The sequence below is a fragment of the Acomys minous genome, assembly GCF_964271855.1.
Source record: "Acomys minous genome assembly, chromosome: 2".
Lineage (NCBI taxonomy): Eukaryota > Metazoa > Chordata > Mammalia > Rodentia > Muridae > Acomys > Acomys minous.
This window is the reverse complement of record NC_140484.1, coordinates 133,711,161-133,727,529: the sequence shown is the minus strand read 5'-3', so window position 1 is coordinate 133,727,529 and position 16,369 is coordinate 133,711,161. Positions and strand designations below refer to the sequence as shown.

The following is a 16,369-nucleotide window of genomic DNA, read 5'->3' as shown; positions in this document are numbered from 1 at the left end:
GGACAGAGATAAGGGGGTTATGAGTTACAAATGCCAATGCGCCACCTCATGCTCCTTACCCACCTCATATTTCGGGTACCCCTGAGGGTAATATTCTCCACGTTTAAGCCCTTGGACTTGAGTCCATCCCATGCCATGCCTGAGAACACAGGCAGGGGCGGAGGTCCTAGGCATTCCAGCCCTGTCCTCTAACCCTGCTACCCCCAACCCCAAGTAGAGGTAGATACATAGCGAAGGCATGGTCACAGAAATACCCTAGAATAAAGATGGGGGGGGGGATACCTATAGAAATTGAAGGGCTGAACAGACCGAAAGAGAGGGCAACCTGGAGCAACGCACTAAACAAGAGAAAAACAGAAGGGCAGAAGGACGGTGAGCTCAAGAATTTGGGAGAACCGGGACAATAATGTGGGACCGTCACACCTCAAGAGAAGCTAGCCGTGGAGAGGCAACAGGAGGAGGCAGGAGGTCTGTGTAAGAGAGAGGTGAGAGTGGGAGGGGGCCAGTCTGGCAGGAGAGGAAACTGAGCTGGAGTGGAAAGGGAATTTGGACCCTTGGGTTGGGCGGAAGATGAAGACTAGAGTCTACATGGTTAGTAACAGGGGGAGTGAGGCTATAGAAAAACAGAAGCTAGAGATTTAGGGGTGAGGTCCTAGTTATGAGATAGAGCTCCCTGCTTCTAGGGGGTTAGGGGATATGGGTGTGCCTGGAATCTGATCTGTACGACAGAGGTTTGGGAAGGGGGTCGGGTTAACCTGGAGAACTCCAGGTTCGTACGGAGCTGTCAGTGTGGGCTGAGGGCTCCCGCTGTGGATTTAGAGTTCGGGGCTTGGGATGCAGGAGTTCCAGATGCGAAGAGGAGTCAGAAGCTAGTGTGGCGTTTGAGCGGTGAGCTGGAGAAGCAAGGACCCCCTCTGGGTATAGGCTGCAGTCCCATTCGGTATAAGATGGGTTCAGAACTAAGGAAAGGGTCCCCTCTTAGAGGAAGGTTCAGGAGAGGGTGGACAGTGGGTCAGACGACTACAAGCTCTTCAGAGGACTGGGCCCTGGCTGGGCTCTCCTCGGGCACCCGGTTCTCCCTGTTACCCAGGATGGGGGGGCCCCCCTACCTGCAGGCTGTCGGCGCATGGCTGCGGCGGCGGTGGCTCGTCCGGCTTGAGGAAGACCTGCTGGCCCCGCCTGAGGAATTGGACAACAGCGATGAGGATGTGGTGCAACACCAGGACCATGCTCGCGGCCGCCCGCCCGCCCCGCCAGCCCGGCCCGCTGCGCTCGGTCAGCGCGTCCGCAACAGCTTCTCCGGTCCGCGCGAGGGTCCGCCCCGGTCCCGCCCCGCCCCCGCCCCCGCCCCGCCCCAGGCCTCCAGGCCCCGCCTACGTCCCTGCCACCAGGGATAGCACCTCAAAGCTTACCAAATATCCGACCCCACCAGATCCCGGCCGGCTCTCCCCCTGCCAGGCCTTCACCCTCCCAAGACTCCTCCAGCGGGTCGGCTATGGGGATCCCCTCCCTTCAGTCGCCTCTCAGCCTTTGTTGCCACTCCTCCTATGTGGCAGGGCCCCTCCCAGAGTCCCGCGCACTGTCGCACCACATTCTCTCCCCATCACTTGGACTTCAGTCGCCCGGCCAGAGCCTCGAGGACAAATCCAGCGCAGTGCGGGGAGAGGGACCGCGGCCACAGTCCGGAAGCTCTTAGGTCCCTTCTCTCCTTCCAGTGCAGAAGGTAGAGGAAAGTGAGGGAGAAATTTAGAGGTCGCTCCAAAATGGGACGAGCCCTGAAGCGGTAGCCGATCTGTGAAGGAGACACGTGCGCCCTGACATAAACAGGCGCACCATTCCCAAGTGTGGGGTGAGGGCACTGGGCCTCTAAGGCTACCAAGTAGGTCTGCCTCAGCGATCCGGAAGGGTGAAGAGGGTGCAAACCCTAGGACCACGTAGTCCGCAGTTCCGCGGTTGGGACCCCGAGAGCTGGGAGCGCATTTCTCCGCAGAGCGGCCTCTGTGCTCAGGCGCTTGCGACAGCCGTGACGCTCCTGCGCCCCCTGGTGTCCAATCGCGACTGTGCACCCCGACCTCAGCTGCTGTTTGCTGGAGGAACGAGGGGACATAAGTAGCATGCAACCTGGGTCAAAAGTCCTTGCCTGGACCATCCTGCTTTCTAGCCTCTGATTGCCATAAAGATGGCCTAAGGCATGGGACGTGTCTATATTGAAGGGTGAATTTGGGCCTTCCTGGATTTTGCCCGGTATGACGTTAGCCAGATCCCCTTCCCAGTTGGCCTCCATTGTCCCACAGGACTCCACTCAAATGTGGAATGATGGTGAGACAGACAGAGTCTCCTGACAGCCCTCACTGTGACCTTCCGTGGTCCTTCTTTCTGCACTACTGCCCCTCTTTCTATACCTCCCTCTCCCCCAGCCCTTGGGAGATGACTCACGAGCCCCCAGACTCTCCACCTCATACTTGTGATTCATCTGGGCCCTCTCCCTCTGGGGAGCAATTTCCTCAATGTTGAGTCATTAAGCCCAGTGCTGGACACGGTCCCGGCACCTGGCACAGGCTTAGAAGTGTCCTGGCTGTCCCAATAACTCAAGGGGTGATCTTCTACACAAGGATTTTCCCCCTCCTTGCTGAGGCACGGCTCTGAGCATGCTTCGTCTTGTCTTCCAGCACCCTTAGGCTCCCTACCACCAACACTATAAAACCTGAACCCCTCACTTGGTATTATAGGCCTTCCGCAGCTCACCCCTGACTTGTCAGCCAGCCCTGACAACCTCCATCCCTTGTTTTTACACAACCTTTTTCATTCAGACAGCAATTGCCTCATTCTCACCTTCTGGTCTGCCCTGGTGCCACCCTATGCCCTGGTCACCACTCAGGAGCAGCTTAAGGCCATCTGCCCCAGGAGCCTTTCTCTGGGTGCCACCTCAGTGGTCTAGGGGAGCCCTTTTGTGTCCTTCCTGGGAGTCAGGTCTGGGGAGCTGAGGACAGGACCTAGGCCGAGACAATGTGTTATATTGCCTCTTCATAACAGGGCATTTTGTCCTACATATTAACACTGTGTAGAACATGACATGGGCTAAGATGTTTAAAGACCATGCCTACTCCCCTGAAGGTCCTCCCTTCTCTTTTCTGGCCTCAGTTTCCTCCTGTGTAAACAGGCAAGGATGGCCAATACGATGGCCACTCCCTGGGTCCAGTACACAAACCTTTGGGTAATCCTGGCCATGTGTCACTGGCTTGGCTCTGGGCTTTTAGATAGCCTGGTGGGACCCAGGTACCCAGGAGGTGTCACCCTAGTTACTGGCCCTAGCTACTGATTCTTCAAGGGACCTGCAGTTAGGAGCCAACCCCAGCCTGCCTCAGACCCCCCATCTTTAGTGGGACCTCATAGCACTTGCCTCCTGAGTTGTTCCTGAATCTCTCCTACTTTGGTGTCTGGAGTCCCAGAATGCATTCTGTCTCCTCCCTTAACTCCTTGTGCTAGTTGCTCTGGTTTAAGCATTCATCAGGGGCCACCAAGTGAGTGCTCATTGGGTCCTAGGCTTGCTGCTTGCTGCATGACTGTGGCCAGTGTATCTATCTGAGCCTCCACTGCCCCATCTGTGAAATGCTAACAAATCGAGATTCAGTGTAGAACCCTCTTAGAGCATGTGGTAGGCGTCGCCTCCCGCCTCCGTGTGAAGTCCTTAAAGTTCCTCGGCCAGCCCCCTCACAGCAGGGGCAAGCAAGGCTCTGCCAAATTGCAAAGGGAAGGAGCTTGCCAAACCCTCGTTTGTGGCTAGGCAGTGATGCCAAGGATTAGTCTGCTTCCTCTGGCCTCCCTATAGATCCCAGGGCTCCCTATCTCTGTAATGTGTGATCCACACTATGCCTGGTTCTCCAGCGTGGTTTGAAATTACTTCCTGGTCTGAATTAGATTTTGCCTGATCCCTGTCCCATGAAGATAAGAGTCAGGACTGGCGCTTCAACACCTAACAAGTTCTCCCTCCCTCCCTCCCTCCCCCTCTCTCTCCCCCCTCCTCTCTTTCTCTCGCATAAAGTATAACTAATGTGTGTGCGTGCATGTGTGTATGCGTGTGTACATTTTGTGTGTATACAAGGGTACACGGGTGAGTGCTTGCTTGCCTGTAGAAGCTGGAGGGCAGCCTCAAGGGTCATCCTTGAGAATGTTGTCCACTCCTTTAAGATTAGTTTCCCTCACTGGCCTGGAGCTCATCAATTAGGCTAGATTCCTGGCTGACCAGCAAAGCTCCCAGAATCCTCCAATCCCTTGCCTCCCCAGTGCTGGGATCACAAGAACACCACACAACCAGCATTTTCACACATGTTCTAGGGACCAGACTGAGGTCCTGGTGCTGGTGAGGCTAACATGTTACTGGCTGTACTATCTCCCCAGTCCTATTAGCCATAGTGTACGGATAAGGAAAACTAAGGCACAGAGAAACTAAGTAGACTGTTCTTGGTCACACAGCTAGAAAACAGTGGAGCCAGAATGCAAACCTAGGCTGCCAACCATCTGTACCTCAAGTTCATGCCTGAAGCTTAAGGAAAGGCAGTTAAAAAATGGGCTTTGCAGATGTACTCTTTTATCCCCAACAACGCAGTGACTAAGATCCTATTCTCCCGGTCCCTTCACCCTCTGCTCATCTCTGACACCAGGACACCCATCCCCAGATGGCTTCCACAGTCTCTCTAGGCCTCTTCTTGGCCCATATTAGGTGCTCCTCCAAAGCCCTGTCCTAGACAGGGTATTTAAGGAAAAGGTGACTCCTCTGAGAGCCTGTCACCCTGGGTACTGGGCCCACCTGACCTTCAGCCTCTCATAGGACCTGCACTGCCTTGTGTCTACAGTAGTGACGGCGCCTAGCCAGTACCTTTGCCAAACTCTCATGGCTAGGAAGTAATGCCACTCCAAGGGTTAATTAAGTCTGGTTCCCCATGCCTCCCTATAGAGGCCTATAGATCCTCCCTATAGATCCTGGAGATCCCTCCGGACCTATGCCCAATGTGTTGATTTACCTCATGTTGTACATTTTAAAAATAGAGCTAGGCGTGGTGGCACACACCTTTAATCTCAACACTCAGGAGGCAGAGGCAGGCAGATCTCTGTGAGTCCAAGGCCAGCCTGGTCTATTGAGTGAGTTCCAGGATAGCCAAGGTTACACAGAAAAACGCTGTCTCAAAAAACAAACAGACAAACAAACAAAAAGGAGCTCCCAAATCCATAGGCGTTGGGGGTTGGTCTGGTGTGCTGTGTGTTCTGTGTCCCGAGACTTGACTACAGTCCAGGCATGGGCTTCGTAATGATTATTGAATAATTCCCTGTATCAATGTTGTATATAGAATGATCCCCAAACCTCTGATTGGCTGGTAAGGAAGCTCTTCAGCCTATAGCTGGGCGAGAGAAAATAGGAAGCAGTGCTTCCATTTCCCAGTCAAGGAGTCTCCCTCAGGTAGGGACCACAAGGCGAGAGGAGAACAAGGAAGAAGGGGGAGAAAGAGGACATAGGCGTGAGGACTGACCTATGGAGCCGAAGCAGCCCAGGCAGGACCAATATGGCAAGCAATCTGAGGTGTTTAAACCAGCCAGACTCGTATACATGGGTTAGAACAGATCAATATCTGCCAAGTGCTAGTGCCTTAAAGCTCATTGAGTAAATATAATAGGTCTCCATCTAATTATTGGGAGGCTAGAACAGGTGATTAGAAAAGGTCCATCATTAGAATCCCCAAATTACAACCTATTTTATTTTTTTACACATAGCCATTGCCTGGGTTCAAACAGTTGGTCAAACAGCTACCTGGACTGCGTATTATGTGTTCTTACCATTTGGAATGAGCATCTGTGATGCAGAACAAGGGCCCAAGCGCAGCGGCTCTAGCCGGGCCCACACATACCCTTACCTAGGCTTTCACAACCCAAGATGGCGTCCAAGGCTCACCCCCTTCCCCCATCCAGAGCTTGTGGCTTCTTGAACTTTTGGTCTTTGCCCGAACTCTTCCCCATCTGTGTCCAAGGCCTTTTCTTCACTTACTTAGAGCCAAACATTGGTTGGGAACTCTTTTTCATGCCAGGTACAGAGAAAACTGTTTCCAAAAAAGCAGTTCTCAGCCGGGCATGTTGGCACATGTCATTACCCGGGAGGTGGAGGTAGACAGATCTCTGGCCTCTTCTACAGAGTGAGTCCAGAACAGCCAACGCAGTTACACAGAGAAACCATGTCTTGGTGTGTGTGTGTGTGTGTGTGTGTGTGTGTGTGTGTGTGTGTGTGTGTGTGCACATGTATATGCAAGGCTCTGCACCCAGACGTGTGATCGTGGTGTGTATGAAAGCAGGAGACTACAGCAAAGAGATGTTACTTCCACTGTATATACATAAGCCTCTGTGTGTACATCTACATATGCATGTGTTATCTACAAGAGTATGTGTGCATAAAAAATACATGTCTGTGTACAAGTGTGTATGTATACATGCTTCCATGTGTGCATTTCTGTAGATATACGAGTATATGTTGAAGGCATGTATGTACAAATGTGTGTACAAGTGTGTGTGTGTATGTGTGAGTCCATGCCTCACAGAAGTGGTACTTATGACAACTATTCCATGTCCGTGTCTGTGTGTCCACTGGCTATGGCTGCAGATGTAAGCGGGGGAGGGGGGGGGCTTGCAGAAAGGGGATCTGCTAGGGACGTATGTTTGAAGCTTGGGGTGGGTCAGCCACAAGTTTCATCCATTTCCATGTCATTTGCATCCACGTTTGTTTTGTATGCAGCAGGTAGTCAGTGCTGTGACCCTCCAGGAGGAAGAGATCCCATGAGGTTAATCCAGAGTCGGCTGGCTTACATCATCCCAGCTGAGGAAAGCCCTGAATCCTTAACATCTTCTCTCAATCGTCCACAAACCACATGATCCTTCCTCAACACAAAGTTGCCTCAGGTCTGACACATTTACACTCGAAACTCTTACACACTATTGGCTTTCTCACAGACACAGGTACACATTTTCAGAGCTCCTGCACACACACACACACACACACACACACACACACACACACACACACACACACCTGCAGGTAGGCACTCTGCCAAATGCCCACTCCTACTGTGGTCATCTCTCCTACCCAGCTCAGCCTTGGTCACACTCATGCCTGCACAAGTTCCTGACACCCATAGGACACAGGAGATACCCTACGTTTGAGCTAGAATCCCTGCCAAGCCCTTAAACCCACATGAAGCTCTTCTCTGCAGTGCCCACTGCTTTCTAACACTCCTTTAACCGTCTAGAGGCGCCCCCCCCCCATTCCCACTATGCTGTCTACTCCTGTGATGGGGGAGCATTTGCTCACTACAGTGACCTCAGCTTCCACAACAGGGCTTGGCCTAGAACTGCTCAAAGTTACATCCAGGAATTGGGTAGGATTGATTTTCCCGCCCGTTCAGCCTTCCTCAATGGGACTTGCTTAACTGCACATTTCTCCCATGTGCCTCCCCTGCCAGATTCAGCTCCCTAAGGCCAGAGATTGGGTCTCCAGTAGCTACAAAGACTCATGCCCAAGCACAGGCTGGACAGAGAGATTCAGGCACGTCTGAAAGATATGGATGCTTGAAAAAAAAAAAAAAAACTACCCGAAATCCAACTGCCCCAGGAAAGAGCCTCTAGGGTGCCTTTTCCTATCAGAACCCCTTTCTAAAATCATTCTTCCTAGCCACCCATCCCTTCTTTCACACTCCCAGAGACAGGAAGCGTACCTCTTCCCAGCTGGCTCCTTCTCGCCCCTCCCTTACAGCGTCATGCTGTCAGCCTGACTCTCCCGAGGTCCAGCTGCCCACAGGAAGCAGGAAGTAGCCAGGCAGGTGAAGAGGCAGATGCCTTCTGTGAGCAGTGCTGGCTATCTTCTGGACACCCTTGGGCAGTCATGGCAAGAAGGAGCCCTCAGCTATGGCCTATCTCAGGTCAATGAGTGAGTTCAAGGTGCTCAGATACCCAGCTCTGCCCATCATCTCAGCAGCCTGACCAAAGTACAGAGAGAGCATGGACCAATCCTTGGGCAATCTGTCCTGGATTTCATTGCCTTCTCACCTAACCAGTCATCACTGAGTCCCCTTTATCGACTCTCTTGCCCATCACTGAGCCCCGCCAAGCTACATTCTTATCTATTCAAATAAAGACCCCCCTCCTCCTGACCCCCCAGTTCCTCCCCTCTTGACATCTCCTACAGGAACAGGGGAGGGGACTTTTCTGACTCCCTCTACAGGAAAGGACCATATAAGATGTGGCCTCCTGATACTAAGCGGCAAGAATGTCAGATAAATGGGCTTGATCCTCAGCTGGGGTGCCTACCACAGCCCTATACAGCCCTATACAGCCCCACCTAAACGGCTGTTGTTCCTATGCTGGATCTGCTCCCAGGGTGTCTTGAGCTACAACCAGTCACTAACTTTTCCCTCCTGGACACATACCCCTCCCTGTGCATTTCAAAAGCAGGGCCTGTTTGGGAACCTGAGGCAAAGCAATACAAGTCAAGGGGATCCAAAGCCCCATACACATTCAACCCGGAAAGCTTCTTCCAGGGAGGCCCTCCCTCCCTGGCCTTCAAGGCTCCTAGAATTTGTACAGCCTCATGTTCTCAGAAAAATCTCCAAAGTCTGTACTGCTCGCATTGCATGAATTCAAAGCCCTTGAGTCCTCAGAGTGCAAGATCTCACGACTCTAACATAGGCAAGACTCTCACATCTGGGTTTCCGTGGCCTTTGGAGCCTAATGGTCTACGGGCTTGAACCTCTGAGTATCAGGGAAGGAGACAACCGGAAAGGCCCTCAGAAATAACACTTGTCTCCCAGGCAGTATGCTAAGAGCCATGGGGAGCCCCAGACTGTGAGGACGGGGAAGGAACTAGGCCAGTGAGAGTGACTCAGGCCAATGCCACCATGCTAACAAGCACCAGCATTCTCATTTCTCAGCTGGGGGATCAGCTGGCCTTCCTCCGGCTATGATGGACAAATGAAAGAACTCATAAGCAGCAGCACAGAGTCAGGCGTGCACAGGAGCCCAGGAAAAGACAGCGTTTGCTGTTCCTCACCTGCCAGCAGGCCTGACAGTTCCCTGGCAGGATCAGTGTGCGTGGTTTAGGCTCAGGACATTCAACCCAATGCCCATGTGGCATGTTACTGCTGGCCTTGGCTTCCCCAAATCCCATCCTGTCTTCTCTCTGCCCGTCCCATGGTTCCTTAGAAAGTGAGACCAGGACCAATGGATTCTCTCTCACTCTGACACTCAAATTTCAAAGGCCAGGATTTAGGCTATGTGGCCATGGTGGCCTCTGTAAAAGGACCTTGTCAGGAAGAACTAGTCAATTGCTGTTCCTGGAGCCCAGGAGTGGCTGGGAAGAGACTAAGGGACCCCATTTGGTTATTCACTTTGGGAGCCTTGCAGGCTGAAGAGAGTTTGTTCAAGCTAACCTTTGTACCTGCAAGACCCTCACCATCACCACCAGGAGACCAAGTCCCTCCTTTGTGGTACCCCCATGGCAGATCTATCCCTAGATAGACACAGCTTCTGGTCGGTTCCTCCTGATCACCCTGCATGTGTGAGGCCTCCAACCCTCCCCTCTTTGCACCACTCCCCATGCTTGGAATTCACTCTTCTTTGCCAGTTAAAGGGAGTGGTGAGGAAAGCCAGTGACCACAGGCCCACCCCGCCCTTGTTTTATCCATATGATATCAGTGCCATGCTCCGATTGGTGGGCTTGCAGTCACTGTCTAAAGTCACACCGCTAGGAATGGTGGGCCAACCAGATAAAACCAGCTGCCTCCAGCCCCCAGGCTCTTGTTCCTCACAGCCGACTGGGTTCCTGGGGGGGTGGGGGGGAGGAGGTAGGGTCCTCTCCTCCTGACTGCCTCCTTCTCCTACCCCAGTGGTCCCCAGGATCCAGGACACAAAGACCACGATCCTTTCTTCTCTTGCTTTCTGGACTGGAAGCAACCACACTTCCTGATTGATCCAAAGCCACTCGATCGGCAGACTCCCATACTGGGACCAGGAGATGTGGCATTTGGTTTCTAAGCACCCGTCACTATGGAAGCCAGGTGCTGCCAGCCCAAGGCCTAGCAACAAGGCATGATGTGAGGCGGAGGGCATTGTCGGGGGGCTTTGGAGGCAGCCAGCAAAAGAGCAGACTACATCTACTCTCAGGCTGGAGGCTTGGACCTGCCACTGCGCAGGGCTCGTCCAAGGGAGGAAGGCAACAGAGAGGTTAAGTCTACACAGGACCCGAGAGACGAGACCTGAAGATTAGAGCTGAGAAGTGTGCAGAGCCGAACAAAGGGAATCCAGGGACGAAAAGGCAGAGGCACAATCAGGAAGGCAGGTGTGGGGTGGTAGAAGCCGATGAGCTGTCAGACACAGAGGCGGAGTCGGAGGCCAGCGGTGGAATGGCATCAGTTCTCTCAGACACCCTACTCAGAGACCCGAGCTCTGGGCCCGGGTGCTGGAGAGTCGGGGAGAGTCTCTGAGGAGTGACAGAGATGGATGGATTCATGACAGGAGATAAGCCAGAGGCAGGAGGCAATATAGTGATAGTAATAAAGAAAGAAAGAACTGGAGACAGCAGGAGGTGAACCGGGCAGTGAGGACCAGACTGAGAGGCAGGGCAGACAGCAGTGGGGACAAGATGGCAGAATTATGAGGACAAGGGCACTAAGGCGACCAGAGTCCTGAGCTGGCCCCAGTCCTGGGTGTCTCCTCCTCCATCTCCTCATAGGTCACATAGACATCAACAGCCTCTTACTGTGCCATTTCACTATCATCCCACCCTGAACACAGAGTCATCGGGTTACCATCCCCAGCAAAGAGACTGATGGCAGTGCTTATATGTCCTATCCCTGCCGGGGACACAGCAAAGCAGTGTCAGAAACAGTGGATAGCCAGGCTTTCGGAATGTAAAGCAAAGCTCCTCCCCACCATGCCTCTGTCATCCCACTCCGGCTGCCCGTGGAGGCTCTGGAGGCTTTTCATACAAGGCATATTTGTCTCCCTACAGACTGAACAAGATGACATAGCCTAAGACGGAGACAGACCTCCTGCCCTAGAGGTTTCATTCCTTCTTCCTCTACAACAGGCTCTGTCAGGGCACTGAGGACTCACTGGGGACTGAGGACAAGGCAGGCAGCTAGTAGAGAAACAAACACAGCCGCCCATCTCAGGCTGTGGCCAAGGAGGGCAGAACAGCTTAGCCTCCGGGGGATCAGGGATGTCGCAGGCACCTGGCAGGCAGCATCTCATTTGATCCTCCTTGTGCATGGCATATAGGTACAGGAGACTGATACGCTAGAGGAAAACCATTTACCCTAACCTGCTCAGTAGCCAGCAGGCACTGAGCCAGGTCATAAACCCTCGTCTTTGAAGTCAATGTGGGTGGACAGGCCTGGACAAAGTCGTGGGAGGTAGGGACATCTAGGAAGGGGGTGACCCAAGTCTGCTCAAGGTGCCTCCCAGGAAGGATGTGGAGTGGCCAGGGAAGATCTCAAGCCCCACTTGAGGCCACTACTCCTCCATGGAGACAGTCCCATCTCCCCATGTCAGGATGTGACAGTAATTAGCTTAGACCCTATTAGATGCTAGCCTTCCCCGAGACCTGTGGTAATTGTTTCTCTAATTAGCACTGTGGAGGCACTGATAGCTTGCTCTGGGAGCACGGTACACTCAAAGGTACCCATATGCCTCACCAGCCTCCCTCTTTTCAGGTTCCTGGAGGAGGACCAAGATAAAGACTAATTAAGTGCCTACTATGTGCCCTGTGGTGTGGAACACTTGACATTTCTTACGTCATTAAGTTGCCCACAGAGGTCCCCTGGAGGCCACTGTCTGTGCTGGCTCCATCTCCCTACACCTCCCATTCCACAGTTACCACAATCAGGCAGCTCTCATGGCGTCCCCCACACCCCTGTCCCCCAGAACCACCGTGGAGATAGGATGAGCTGTGGAACAGCAGATGGTAAAGGTACCTGGGAACTGAGAGATTATTTCCTCCTGTGGTGGGGTGGGGTGGTGGGTGAGGGTGGGGGTGCGTAGGAGAGCAGGAGGGCAGGGGAAGGTGTGGGCTGACAGCAGAAGGTGAACTGTTACACACCAGTTTTACCTCATACACTATACACTGGGTCTGGGCCACAATCCAGAAAATCGACCCATGGCGCCATCCTCCCCTGGGGCCCAGTTCCTGGAAGGCGATGCTGAAGAGATGATTGATGTCACCCGGCCTCCTCTTTTGCTGCCTTGAAGGTGGCTTCTTACACACAAACAAACACACACACACACACACACACACACACACACACACATTCTCACTACTCTGGCATCTGGACCTCGTGGATGAATGCTGCAAGCGTCAATGTGGTAGGTCATGTTCACATATGCACACGGTGACATACGTGTGTACACATGCAAGCTGGTAGAGTGGGAGTTGTGAAGACAAGATGTGAGCAGTGCAAGTATAGGTTCAAATCCTACCTCCTCCATTTCCTACATACGTGTGCTATCTATGTCACCTAGGCTATCTAAGCCTCATTTTTCTTATCTATACAGAAAGGATAACAGTAATATCAAATAGTTGGATGAATGAGACTACACATGTGGCTCTCAGCCACATTTGTCATGTATTATTTTTGATACACAAACACTTGTATTAGTGTAACTGTATCTGGGTTAGTATGCATGCATAGGTGTCCTTGAGAGGCCCAGGAAAGACTTCTAGCACCCTAGTAAAGGGGCATAGGCAATGGTCCTTACTACCGGGCCCCCTAAACTGGGGCTCAGCTACAAACGAGGAGAACTTGCTGTGCATCCCCCTGGGGAGGGAAAAACACCTGTCCTAAGCAAGCTGTAGGAGATGAATGGCTCAGCAGCCACCAGGCAGGACCAGGGATTAGGAGGCTCACAGCCCAGCATCCGTGAGGAATGGGAGGGAGGCTGAGTCGCAGGGCCATCCATCAAGGCTGGCAGGCCCAGTAATGCTGCGCAACGGGATGGGGGAGAGGAAAGGGAGCTGTAAGATGCGGGAAGTGTAGACAAGCCAGGCAACCCAGCCCAGCCCAGTCCCTGACATGCCGTAACCCTGAGTGAGTCACCGTTGCCTCGAGACCTTAGTGTCTTCATCAGGGACAACGGGGCCAAAAGACTCTTTCTTTACTCTCTCAGCCTCAACATCAGGCCAGGGCCCAGAAAGAGCCCCGAGGAGAGTGTAAGGGGTACAGAGCCACCTTTAACTCCTACAAGTGACCAGTTTAGTCAAAGGTCCATGGGAGCAGGGGAAGAAGAGGAGACAATAGGTCCTGACCTGGGTCTTGTTTGTTTGTTTGTTTGTTTGTTTGTTTGTTTTGAGACAGCGTTTCTCTGTGTAGCCCTGGCTATTTAGGAACTCCCTGTAAACTTGCAGAGACATGCCCCCCACCCCCTTTCCTCCCCTTCTGCCTCCCAAGCTCTAGAACAAAAAGGATGCACCACTACACCAGGTTCCAAATACCCAGTCTGAATGCATTTCCGGCCCTCATCCTTTCCTGACTCTTGTCAAGCTTCTCTGATTTCCAGGCCTTGCCCTGGATGCCCTGATGCCACCATCTACACACTCAGCCAGTGGCCTGACACAGGCAGGAAAAGAAAGAAAGGAAGAAAAGAAGGAAGGAAGGAAGGAAGAAAGAAAGAAAGAAAAAACCTAATCTATGCAAATTTCATTCAAATCAGGAGCAAAGTGCCCTATGGGTCCTGCCAGCCCTGAGGAGGTAGCAGTTACCTGGGAGGATGCTGGCCAAAAAGACTGTGGCAAGAGCTCCTAGCTGGAGCCCAGCATAGTCTAAAGGTTTTCTGTCTCTCACTAATAACCTAAGCAAGCTTAGGCAAGTCACTTTCTGCCTCTGGGAATCATCTTTCCATCTCTAAAACAAACCCTCCCATTTAAAAGTCAAGCAAGCAACAATGAAAACCTCCACGGTTCCTCTCCATGCTACAAACTGCCTCCATCCTACAGACTCGACTCCCCCCCCTCCACTGCCCCCCACCCCCAGGCCCTCCAATATACACCCTACCTTCAGGCTGCTCCCCCGTGTTTCGCCTCTAGATCTTGGTTTTCCCCTCAGAAACCCTCCTCCCTCAAGATGGGTGAGAAGTATGCCTTTCCCAGCAAGGCTGCTGGCATAGCTAGACTAGACCCTCCTCTGGACTACCACACATCTTTCCAGAGCTCTCAGATAGGATGTGCCTGTCCCTCCATCTCACTCAGCTCCCCAGGATGCAGAAAGGGTAGAGGCATCTAGCTCAGGGGCTCAAAGAAAGAAGGTAGGCGAGGGAGAAATGAAAAAAAAGATGAGAGAAGTAACTGTGGCTAAGGCCCCTCTGGCTCTCACGATTTGCATCAACTCTAGTGTCACCCCATGCACAGGCCCAGGATCCATCCCCCTCCTCTGGTACGCCTTGGGCTCCAACCCCTGTCAAGCACAAAAATACGAAGGCCCCAGGGTGGGGTCAACAGAGGTGTTGGCCTCTGCTGCTACACCAATGGAGGCTAAGATCAGTACACAGTCGTCATAGCAATGCTGGATGCTGTCACCACAGATTCATCACCTGAAGTCTGAAAGGCCAGCAAGGTGTGAGGGATGCTGGTTAGAGCTGATCAGAGTTACTGGGCTTTGGGGGAGGACATGGTTTAACTTCCACCCGAGTCCAGCTGTGTCTTCCCCTCACCCTCTGCGAATCCAGGGTGAGATGCCCCAGTCTACTGTGGTATCCAGCTCAGTCCAATTTAGTTCAGTGAAAGTGGTGGTGGAAAATATTGCTGCCCCAGCCTCTGTGATTTGGCACCTACATAGCAAGGCAAAGGAGATGTACTCAGTATGTGCCTGGGGCCAAAGAAGGGACGAGAGACGGCAAGGCCGTGTGTCATGCCCAGGTACCAATGGATGACCACTAGAAAGTAACTAATTTGGTTCAGGGAACAGGCAGGGTAAGAGTTATTACCACCCTTTACAGGATCCTGGCTGTTGCTTTTGCCTGAATCCTCCCAGACAATCCTTATTCACTCCCCCTACCCCCAGCCCCACCCCCAGGCCTTCTCCTGCATCTCCTAAGTTTGAGAAAGTCTAGTGCCCTATTACAGGGTATTGGACAGGGGCCCCTTTTTCTCCTACCTGTGGCAAAGTAAGTAGTAGGAAGATGTTCCCATCACAGATACTGGGGGGCGGGGCTCCAAAAGATCGCTGGCAGCCCCGGGATGAGAGTTGTCCGTGGTGCTGAACCCTCCTAGCCTGTCCTCACTGAAAAGCCTGTCTTTTCCTGTCTGCGCGCATCAGCTCCTCAGCCCAGGGAGGGTGAGGCCAGGCTCCCACACACGAGGCACCTCAAATGCCCTCTACTTCTTGCATTCACAAAACCTCAGCAAGAGGCCAGGGAGATGGCTCAGCAGGTAAAGGCTCTCCCCTTGGAAACCCCATGGAAGGTGGAAGACAGAACCGATGCTACAAAGTTACCGTCCCACCTCCACATGGCCACTGTGGCACACTTGCCCTCCCCACCACATGCACGCAATAACAACACAAATAAATAAATAAACCTTGGGAAAACGAATGTATTTGGATCAGAAGAGTGGGTACAAAGACCAAATGTATCACCTAGGCTTCTATTGGGCCCCTAGGATGTACAATCCTATAATGAAGTTCAGAACACAGTAGTAACAAAACAGATCTGATTCTGCCTTTCAGGGCCTTGGATCTAAGAGAGTCAACACAGAGGTCTGCGATCTCTCTCTCTCTCTCTCTCTCTCTCTCTCTCTCTCTCTCTCTCTCTCTCTTCCTTACAATAAGTAGAAAATGTATGTCCATTTTACACTGAAAATGGAAAACATTGGGGTGACAAAGGGACTTGCCCAAGGTCACAAAGCTACTGACCATCAAAGGTAGGCCTTCAACTCAAGATATTTCTACGTCCTGAGTGGAGAGGGAATCACAAACATAGTTCCCTGTCCATCACAGATTATAATCTAGGGTCCCTGCCCTGTAGCCAACAAGACCACAGCAAAGGATGCCTGAATTTGACCTGAATACCTCCTGCTGCAGGTCTGACTCTGAGGGACTCAGCAGGATGTGGGATCAGCTCTCATCACCTGGGGTGCCTCCATGCCTCCTGGCCCTTAATCCACCCCCACCTTGCACAGAGGCCTCCCCCTACCTTGCATGCAGGAGTGAGGTGTGCACTCTAAAAATACCTTAATCCCTCCCTGCTCTCGCTCTAATTAAGCGGAGTGAGTCACTACTTTAAGTAATTTATTGCTAGTTACATAATTGCTTTAATATTTGGTTCTAGAGCTGGGGAACAAGAGTGGCCC

The 16,369-nt window shown here is 52.5% G+C and overlaps 1 protein-coding gene across 5 annotated transcripts in view; it reads right to left on the bottom strand.

Annotated features, from left to right (window-relative positions):
• PDE2A (phosphodiesterase 2A) overlaps positions 1 to 16,369 on the bottom strand; it is a 91,753-nt gene that overhangs the window by 61,134 nt on the left and 14,250 nt on the right. For 2 of the 5 annotated variants that reach the window (XM_084772009.1, XM_084772011.1), the window contains exon 2: positions 1,110 to 1,179. In XM_084772009.1, the coding sequence (XP_084628135.1) occupies positions 1,110 to 1,179 (70 nt within the window). Of the gene's footprint in view, positions 1 to 1,109; positions 1,298 to 1,412; positions 1,430 to 1,588; positions 1,609 to 16,369 lie in introns of those variants that run through there. The other 3 variants (XM_084772013.1, XM_084772012.1, XM_084772010.1) reach the window with 3 other exon arrangements.